The sequence below is a fragment of the Cupressus sempervirens genome, chromosome 6, assembly GCF_028749045.1.
Source record: "Cupressus sempervirens isolate cs-2001-9-10 chromosome 6, ASM2874904v1, whole genome shotgun sequence".
Taxonomy (NCBI): domain Eukaryota; kingdom Viridiplantae; phylum Streptophyta; class Pinopsida; order Cupressales; family Cupressaceae; genus Cupressus; species Cupressus sempervirens.
In genome coordinates this window covers 68,885,606-68,895,883 of record NC_143123.1, presented here as the reverse complement: position 1 = coordinate 68,895,883, position 10,278 = coordinate 68,885,606, and the positions used below count along the sequence as shown (strand labels likewise).

The 10,278-nt window shown below is 34.1% G+C and overlaps 1 protein-coding gene across 1 annotated transcript; it reads left to right on the top strand.

The window, feature by feature from the left end:
• The first annotated feature begins 4,060 nt into the window (after nucleotides 1-4,060).
• Nucleotides 4,061-9,420, top strand: LOC149551171 (serine/arginine-rich SC35-like splicing factor SCL30A). Its single transcript, XM_089789639.1, has 6 exons — nucleotides 4,061-4,548; nucleotides 6,263-6,340; nucleotides 7,000-7,164; nucleotides 7,276-7,334; nucleotides 7,450-8,000; nucleotides 8,887-9,420. Exons 1-5 carry the CDS (start codon nucleotides 4,379-4,381, stop codon nucleotides 7,920-7,922), a joined length of 945 nt encoding a protein of 314 aa, XP_089645765.1. The 5' UTR covers nucleotides 4,061-4,378; the 3' UTR covers nucleotides 7,923-8,000; nucleotides 8,887-9,420.
• The last annotated feature ends 858 nt before the right edge of the window (nucleotides 9,421-10,278 follow it).

Below are 10,278 nucleotides of genomic sequence, written 5' to 3'. Positions count from 1 at the left end.
ATATGGGATTTACTACCCTTCAACTTGGATTTTTAAACAATACCAATTTAACTACATCTAGAAATAAATGAGTAATTTCCTATGGTTTGATGGAAAAATTGGGGAAGAAAAGGCATGCATTAAAGTGAAACTAGTGTGCTATGAGCATGGGTATTGGAGGTTTTGGACTTAAGCGGTGTTATGTCCAAATAATATTTAGACTTAATGGTTGATTTTTCTCTACTTTAATTAACACAATTTCCCCATAAATTTTTCTATGGGGGTTTGAGGCAACATTCCACGTAGGGTCTTAAGCCCCTACAAGGCCAAAAATGACTTTATTATTGTAAAAGGTACAAGGAGTTATATTTCTGTTGGATGAAATATTCTAACCTTGATTTTGTAACCAAAATAAGTCTTGTTTAAAATATCTCAAGGTTAGGGATTTGCATATGATGATTTAGTAGCTTCTTGTAGTGGTATTGAGTTGCAAGGCATTATAGATTATAATTAGGTTGAGTCACTAGATAATAATATTATATTCTCTATTTGGTGGATGTAGACCAAGATTGGGTAAACTATGTTAAATATTTATGTCCACTATTCTATTTCTGTGTGCTTTATTCATGTGCATTGTTGGTTATATTTGCATGTAACCATTATATTTCTATCTTCTAATCTTATCATTAAGGATTTCAGGAATCAAGCATTAGCCCTCTTTGCCAAATGAATTTAGAAAGGCATGCACATAACACACCCTTGTAAATACTTATTGGAAACACCATCATCATAGGTACTCCTCTCAAAGGTCCCTCACGGAAGGACTCCAACTCAGGGATCGAGTCACAAGAAGATTTTTAGTTAAGGTATCAAGCTCAAATGTGTTTAAGTCCACATGGAACCTGAATGAGAACCAATAATTTATCCCTCATAATCAATGGTGTTGGGATCACTATCAATAGCTATATATGTGGTGAAAAATCCATATGGTGGAACCTAATGCACAAAGACAAACCCTTGGCTCTTCTATAAAGTTGTTCCATTAGGATTTGGGTGAAAAAAAGGCATTAAGATGGTGTCTGATATCATTTTTGATGGATAGTTAGTAGATTGGAAGACCTTAAGGATCAAATTTGATATACTTGGTGAATAGTTCATGAGCTAATTCATTATCATATTTTCTTTCCTTTTCCTCCCATTCCCCGTTCCTTGTGACTCTATTGGATTGAGATTCCTCTCCCTCCATTGGCCTACTGATTCCCTTCTTCCATTCATTAAGGATAAATATTTTTTCTCTCTCCTTGTTGATAAATTTGACAATTTTGTCCATCTTAATCATTACTCATCCCTTGACCTCCCTTGCACACAATGGAAAACATGTTTGGATAAACTATGGAGTAGTTTAATTGCTTTTGAAAATAAGAGTTTTTTTTAACAAAATAATCATGCTATAAAAGCTCCCTGTAAAGCATTCTAATGAGGATTTTAACACTTGGATAGTTTGCAGTTTTCCTAAAACCTTCATGCATCATTTCTTTGACTATTTGCTTGGTAAGGAGATTCAAAATATTTTGGATTATCTGATCATAAAAACCTTTTTGTGTATGATATAATATTTGGCAATATTTTTGGACTTAAAAAATATTTCAATACTTTTCTTTATGTTTTATTAGTACATATACAATATAGTCCATTTGGAAGATTAGGAATAACAATTTATTCACGGTGTACCTAGATCCCTTATCAAGCCTTTAAGGAGACTCATATACAGTGATATTATTTTCTAAGTCAGCATCACCTTTAGGCTTGCTCAAAGTAAGTTTTAGGGGATACTATAGAAAGAGACAATTAACATATATCAGGAAGAGATCTCAAGTAGATACACGTGGTCTAGAGCTACTATGACTAGGACCCAACTTAAGGTAGCTCTCCAAAACGTCCTTGCAAAAATGTGGAATCAACAACAATGGCTTAAGAGAAACAATGACTTACCTCCACATGCAATATTTACCTCTCGTATTATTGTTCCATTCATTTCTATTGTTCCACAAATGGTTTTCTTGACTGTAGTACACCTCCTATTCTTGTTGCAACAATTAGCACTCCTCTTATACTGATTGCATGAGGGTAGTACATCCATATGAGTTGAGGATTAGAAAAGACAATGTTCTCAAGTGGACAAAGGTCCATGCAGGTTGGATAGTTTGGATTAAGAGGCGACGTGATGATAGACTTGGAGTTGATTGGTTCTAGTGTTGTTTTAGTTTGTTGGTACAAGATGCTTGTAATTATTTAGTTGATATTCAATATTTTTTGTATTAGATTTAAATTTGTTTCGAATAATGATATATAGTTTTGATAGTACTCATACTATAAACTCTGGAGTGTAATCTATTTGGATATAAAAGTATCTAATATAATTTTTTGCGTAAATAATCATAATATTAATATAAAAATAAAATCTTTAGTTTTATTTCAAGTATCAAGTTTCGACCAAGGTTTTGGAACTAGCGAGAACTTGTAGAACACAACATAAATATCAAAAGCGTTTTGTTCTTGATATTGAACTCCATCTCCAATTTTGGGTCTACTGTAAAAATATGAAGCAAATTCTAGAAAAAAACATAAATCATGACAATGTTCCTTTCTTGATGTCAGAGTATGCTTCCAATTGTTGAACTAGTGTTAGAATCTGAATTGACATCTATAACTAGTGTTAGAATCTCAACTGACTTCTAGAACTAGTGTCGTAATCTAATCATCCCTCCCCCTTGAGAAGCAAATGACCCCATTGTATCCACAATCCATAGAAGATAAGGGAAATGAAGTTGAATCTATTCTTGAGTTAACCACTTACCCTAATTAAAATAAAATAATGGAGGGAAATAAGGCCTCAACATTCTATCTTAAAGACTCGATGAATACCCAAGAGTGGGGTCAAGTTGAATTCAAATGCATTTTCACCAAATTGTTTGATGATTTTATATAGACCATAATGAAGATGACAAAGCTTCCCATTGGGACCCTGCAATCTCACCTTTTGCATGTGCAAATTGAAAATGATGAGGAGTTTAAGTTCATCGCCTCTCTCCTTTTATTTCTTGTTGGTGAGCTCCAAGATTTCATGAACCTAGTGTTGTAGGTGATGAATTCTATTAATAAATTTTACCTATTTGTCTTCCTCCTTATCCACATGTGATACCAAATCAAGTTGAATGATTGATATGACAAAATTCATGGGTGTTAATGGTTGGTAATTGTATAGTAAGAAAAGGGGGAACGAGATATAGAAGGGACATGTCCTCTTTTTCCTAATGTGTAATTGGAAGCAAGATGACCCAATAGGCTCGAGTAGGACTTAAGTGTAAAGTGTGTGCAGAGATCCTTCATTGTAGTGATTAAAATTTAAATAAATTTAAGGAAGTGATCTAACGATGTAAGATAAATGACTAAATAAGTAAATCTAAAGAGTTTCAAAAAAGATAGACTAATGAAAAATAGATAGTAAGCTCTATAGTGACCTATAATGGAATCCCAAAAGTTGAAGTGACCTACCAATCGAGTTTGAAGGTGTTCTAACATGATCAAAACACATTGAGCATTTGTTCTTGACAACAAGAACAAACTTAGAGCATTCTCTCTGACACTTTGATTGATGGTTTTGCAGATCTCAATCTTAATAAAAAATTTTTTATAGTTCTGCCATCTATACTACATACAAAAAATAGAGAAATGACTGTGAAAGAAGGTTTGTTTTGGTCAAACCTATATTTAAGAATCAACCTTGAAAATGCTTATTAAGATGAGAGTTGATGGAAAAAATGATAGATTTCATACAAAGATATAAAGTTAGAAGGTTGAAGAAAAAAGGAACACAAGGATCAAAGCAAGAGAAAACAAAATCAAGAAATATAAAACAAAGTAAAAAACTCTAAAAAATATATATACCCAAGACATAACAGACAGATTTATAAAATTATAATTTTTAAAATTTTATATCGCTACAATTAAAAGTGAGAATTACATAGAGATTTGCAGTCATCGATTCTTTATGAATAGACCCATTGCACTCCAAGGTGTTGTTAGTTAGATCAAATATTTTTATTAATACTGAAAAATATTAGTTTCAGTTTCATACTGTCTGGGCAGTTTCTCCCATTTGAGCTTTTGGCGGCACTTGGTTCGAAACAGAGAAGCCGTTGCAAATCAAACTAAATACCAGACATTGCATGAAGCAACTTTATAATGTTCTGTTCATTCCTGCACACATCTACAGCGAGCCATTGCTCTTGCCTGTCTTCCTCCTCTTCCAACGTCCTTGCCCAAAACAAAGACTAGAAGAAGAGGAAGGTCAAAGGCTTTTACTATTCTTCCTTTCTGCTTTAACTTCATATAACAAATGGGGAGGAGAGGCCAAAGTAGAAGTAGAAGCAGGGGCAGCAGTTACAGTCCGAGCCCAAGCCCCTCGCCTCGTCACAGACGCAGCTATGGCAGCAGAGACAGGTTCAGAGATCGACGCCTGTCTTCGTCCACCACTCTCCTTGTGAGAAATATTGCTCGCGGAACTAGGTTTTTTCTCATTTTTCTTCACTTCAAATGTATTGCTGCATCATACTTCTAGGGATTTAGAGAATAAATTGCAAAATGCGTCAGTTTTTTTTTTTGGGAATTCTTTTGATTTCATAGCAGAAATAAGAAACAGCCATAGCCGATTTCATTCAACCACATGCGTTATTGCAACTTTTTTGGGGGATTTGTGTCTTTGAAAAGCTCCGTATTTTCGGGGTAATTTAGATCACATGAATAAAACGTTAAATTATAGAAATTCATTCTATGAAATGTTTTCTTGCGCTGCGTTTTCAGTGTGTGAGCGCATAAAACACTAAATGAATTAGTTTTTATGTTTGTTTTGATCACTTTAACTGAAATACGGATCATGAAATTTCATGTAATTGAATATTTTGCATTTGGACTTTTTAGGTTTTTTGTTACGAATTACGACGTATGATGACTCGTCTTTTTTCTTTAATTTGTATTCTCAGTAAACAAGAACTTATGAACAGTCAGGAAAGTACTCAATCCTCTCTATGAAGTGAGAAGGGCAGATGGAAGGAATACAATAATGATCATGGTATGTTTATGAAATAATGAAATGGAAAGGCTAACTAAATCGCTGCAAATTGAGAAACAAGGATTCTAAGATTTAGGCGGGGGTCCTACTCGGAGGGGCAATGAGTTGTAGGTTCCTGCGGAGTACTACTCTTTGAGGAGTAGATAATTGTGCATGCCTTAGGGCTGTAACTATGGGGCTTTTGAATTTCTTTCAAATCCAACCTAATCGATTCTGTCATTCTATGCTTGCAGCGTGCAATGTTAATGGAAAACATAGTTTGTAAGACGACCTCTGTTCTTGTCTTGGCTTCAAAGAGTGATATTTGTTTAAACTATATTATAAAAGCACTTTTATTTAATGTGCATTACCAGGGTATCGGATCAAAAGACTTCGGGAACTGAGAACATATTTGAAGTAACTGGTTCTGTATCTCTCTTTCCCTCTTTTCTTGAAGGTGCATTTGGACTAATCTTTAGAATTTTGGCATGAAATAAGGACAATCAAGTTACTTTGGTTCGTGCCCTTAACATATGCCTGATTTCTAAACCAATTAGTGTTCCGTTATTGCTAGAAATCCAAAATAAATCAAATATCCTTATCCTTTAAAAGACAAGATTATATTTTATTGAAGCACTCTTTTTCTTGGATTATAATTTGATTTGCTGTAGAAATTATCTCCTACTTATCGATTGATGAGCTTAAGGGGCTTTCTAATGAATGGTTCATAAGGCACAACACTTGGTGAAGGTTTTGCAAATGGGGTTGCAAGCTTTGAGTTTAACCATGGAGGAAACTCCATAGTTAAGCGCGCTCAGGCTGGAGTAGTACTGGGATGGGTGACCTCCTGGGAAGTCCCAGTGTGAGCATCACCTAGATCCAATGAGTACTAAGTGTTCCATTTATTCTTATGCACTACTCATGAAACATGGGGTCAATGAGTTTGACTCAAAAATCACACAGTTAAATCCTGATAGCAATATCACAATTTGACTTGCTGTAGAAATTATCTCCTACTTACCAATTTATCAAAATACCAAACAAAATTTAATTCCCTCTTTTATGTTAGTATTTTTACTGCTTAAATGTTATAGTCATTATTTTCAATATTTTCTTTGAATTAATGGTTGATTTCTTCCTTTAACACTCAAATGACCTTTTTGTCTATTCTAGGCCAGAGGATCTTCGAATTCCATTTGAGCAATTTGGGATGGTAAAAGACGTTTATCTTCCAAGAAATTATTATACAGGGTGCGTTTTCCTAAATTGCATTTATATTTTGACAGTACTACTTTTAAGATGCAGTTTTGGTATTTGTAGCAGACATTACGTTTAGGAAAGATTCATTAATTAGTTTTTTTATTATCTTTTAAAAGACAATCAATCAACTGGACTTTGTCTTTCCATTTCTACAAATTAGGTTATCTCACTTCATAGTAATATTTATTATATGAAGGTCGATTCCAACTCATTAACATGTCAATCTTGTATCTCAAGTGCACTGTAGCTGACCTGAAGTTGGGATAATTTTAGTCCTAATTTTATCACTACAAACCTTATATTAGTTTGGAATCAAGGACAAGCTCGCGAGAGGGCCAACACATGAAATGCCTGATTACGCTGAACAAAATTTAGCTTTGTTTAATTATTGGAGAATCTTAGGATGAATGGTGCCAAGAATCTGAGAAGATGGAAGCACTTAAAGAACTTTATAATATCTGTTATGAAGCAAAAAACAGGAGTTCGAGAAAGAGCAATGTATCTGAAGCAAACAATGATTTTGGCCACCCTGAAATCAAAACTATACAGCATCTCTGTGAAACATTGCCCTCCATTTGATTCTATGGTATGCATGTTGACAACGTAAGCTAATGTTGTGCTCCTTGATCTGTGATCTATTGTGTGTGCAGAGAGCCACGAGGGTTTGGATTTGTCCAATATGCAAACCCTGACGATGCTGCAGAAGCCAAACATTACATGAATTATCAAGTAATTAATGGTCGCGAGATAAATATTATCTTTGCCGAGGAGAGCAGGAAAAATCCCCATCAGATGCGTTTAAAATCCAGAAAAAGGTGCGCATTTGAGTTAAAAACCTTGTTCAAGCCTGTCAACCTACTTCGATAGATGCTTTTTTCAATAAGCAATGATCGTTCTTATTTTGTCCTACTATATGCCTGAAGTAGATATGCTGGAGGTTGTTACCATTGGCATACGCCTCCGCGCTCTCCAAGGTGGAGCCGATGTAAGTATACTGATAATATGGTCAATTCTGAGGCCAAAAGAGAGTTCTTGAGAAAATGTTTCTAGCTTCCCCTTGAATGAGAACTAATTTTTTTCATGTGTTTATATTTTGGCAGCATGCTCACATTCAGAGTCACCTCCATACAGATCCACGAGCATATCATGCAACTCCCATTCATCCATTAGCAGGTCCCATTATTCTCCTCCATTTATAAATAGGTTCTCTGACTCCTTTACCCCCAGGGGCAGAGCATATGAGAGACCTCCAACCAGAAGAATTTCATGCAACTGCTCTCTACCAAGAGAAAGGCGCTGTGATTATTCTCCACCAAGGAGCGATTCCTGTGATTCTCTTCCATCTAGGAATGCGTATTGTGGCTCGCCTCCACCCAGGGATAGGCTCCATGATTCCTTTTCCTCCAAGCTCATGCCTATCCAAAGTTCTCCGATATATAGAGCACAGGATAGTCCATCAAGAAGATCTTTACATGTCTCCCCTCCATACTGGGGGAATGCTTGTGATTCTGCTCTAATCAAAAGCAGGCCATATCATTCTAATTTATTTTCTATCCAGGAGCAGATCTCGTGAATGGTGCACATAGTACAAGTCTTTTCCAGTGAGTTGTGGATTACCAGAGGCCTCTGCTTCATCTTTGGATGGATTCAGGTAATTCTCTTTTATTTTTTATTTTGTTTTTCTCATGTTATGAATATTTCTCTTATACTACAATTTGACCATGAAGCATCTCTTTAAAAAAATGACTTTTTATAGTCTGACAGTGGCCATAGTTTTTGAGTTGACATGTTGTAACAGTGATATGGGACTACCTAACTCCTTTTCACAAGGCAACTAAAATGACCTCTCTCTTAATAAATGAAGTTTAGTAGAATCTTTAATATAATATTAGATAGATTGATACATGTATTAATTTTTCATATGTTTTGACACTGGCTTCAAGACAATGCCTTTGTTGAAGGCTTCTACAGTATTGAATAGATTAGTTACTAAAAGTATTCTGACATTGTATTTGTTTTAGGGCCACTCTTCTGTTATCTTTTTCTGATCGTGTTTGTTTTTTAACCTTCATAATACTTAATTTCTTCTTTCCTTTTTTGTTGCTCACAGAAACAAATATACTTGTATTGAAAGTTTTCCTTATCCTGTCTCAATGTAAGAAGGTTTCTATAAACCATTTCACTGGTTCTTCTGCAATGCAAAAGACATTTTTAAATTTATTTTTGTCTGTTGAACTTTGAAGTTGAAATCCCTTACATGTTTCTATCTTGTTTCTATATCTCATCTGGAGTACATTTTTCTTCCACCTTCCTTGATCAGTTTTCTGCTTGCTCTCTTCGACCACATATTTAGCTCTTCTGATTTGTGTTGCCCACTTACAGCAACAATATTTTGAAACACCTTGAAATTATGAATTTGTCCATAAACCCCTCAAGCTTGTTTTTTTAAATACGCTTTCAGGTAGCAGGTAAACAGCAAAATCTGATTAAAGGAACAATTCGTTTTTTCAATTTCTGAAAAGTTGTTTTGTTTGTAGGGGGATGAAATTCCAAGTAATCACATCAGGCCTTTATTTTTGGTTGCTCTTGGTCCTTTACTCAATCTGGATGCTTCAAGGAGTCTAGTTGAGTATGATCATTCCAGACTTGCTTTTGTTCTTGGTCGAGAGAATCTGATGAAGCTTGGTAGTGTTATGAGATTGCAGATAAAAGCGTCATTGTTCAAGGGTAACTTTGACCTGTCTTTGCATAGCCTGGTTTAGCACTAGTTCGCTTTCTGGATGCAGTTATGAATTTTACTGACTTTTGGTCATGCCACGAGTACATTCCTAGATTAAGGTGGGTTAAATGAAGGGCTATTCTTTTACTGAAGTTTTAACATACGTTTGTTAATAATAAGATTCAAAGCTTGGCTTAATTAGACGTATGTTTATTGGAAAATCATATATTGAGCTTATAATTTTCCCTTACCATACAAGTGTAATGCCATTATTCATTTACTTGTGTTGATATATTTTATCATTTCATTCATTGTGCAAAAAATCAAAATTAAAATGAATGTGTTATTTTTCTCATATTTTCATCCCTTCTTGTAGTTGACCCGTGCTTCTTATATAGATCTATTTATTCAAGAGCTTAATTATGATCTTTTAAATTGTGATTGTGTTATATGCACTTTGTAGGATGTAAAACGATGTAATTTTCCTTTATGTATGACAAGTTCTCCTTTTGTATTAATGAAGGTTCATATCATTACTAGTTATTCCCATGTTAAGTTTGTTATATGATTCAATCAGTCAAATTATTTCTCTAGATTTATTTCTAACCCTTCTCTTTTGATTGTCTTTCTTAATCTTGCAAGTATTCAAATGCTTTGTTTCCTCCACATTTGAAACATATTGCCCTAAAGGATCTCCTCTTGAACTTTCTATATATTTCCATTCAACCATGGTATTCATCCCTATATATCCCTATATGCCTTTCGATTTTCTAATTATTGATTGATTTATGAAATTGTTTGGTAAACTCTTTAATGCATTTGACCCTTTGCCTCAAACTATGTGATATCTTATTAGATTTTTCAATTAACCAATTATTTGAGATAACTTATTGTACTATTTATTGGAAACCCACCTATGGCCATCTCTAGTAATTATCATTTCATTGATATTTTTGCACTAATTTATCTATGTAACTTTAAAGGTGACATTAAAATAAATTCTCCTAGAAACATTAAATTTGATACTTGATAGAGGGTGATCAAGACAAATTAATTGATAAAAGGAATTTTCAAAAGTAAATGAAATACTATGCAAAATAAAAGAATTAAATTACTATTGAAATGAAAGATCTAATTGTCAATATAATAATAATAAAATTAAGAAGTGAAATTATACTATGATAATGATGAAATCAAGAGTGAGAAAAGG

What these genes read in the sequence shown, in the direction of transcription:
- LOC149551171 (XM_089789639.1), top strand. Translation starts at nt 4,379, where the DNA reads ATGGGGAGGAGAGGCCAAAGTAGAAGTAGAAGCAGGGGCAGCAGTTAC. An exon ending in CGTTTAAAATCCAGAAAAAG is followed by an intron (nt 7,165 to 7,275) that starts GTGCGCATTTGA and finishes TGCCTGAAGTAG; the next exon opens with ATATGCTGGAGGTTGTTACC. An exon ending in CTCTCCAAGGTGGAGCCGAT is followed by an intron (nt 7,335 to 7,449) that starts GTAAGTATACTG and finishes ATATTTTGGCAG; the next exon opens with CATGCTCACATTCAGAGTCA.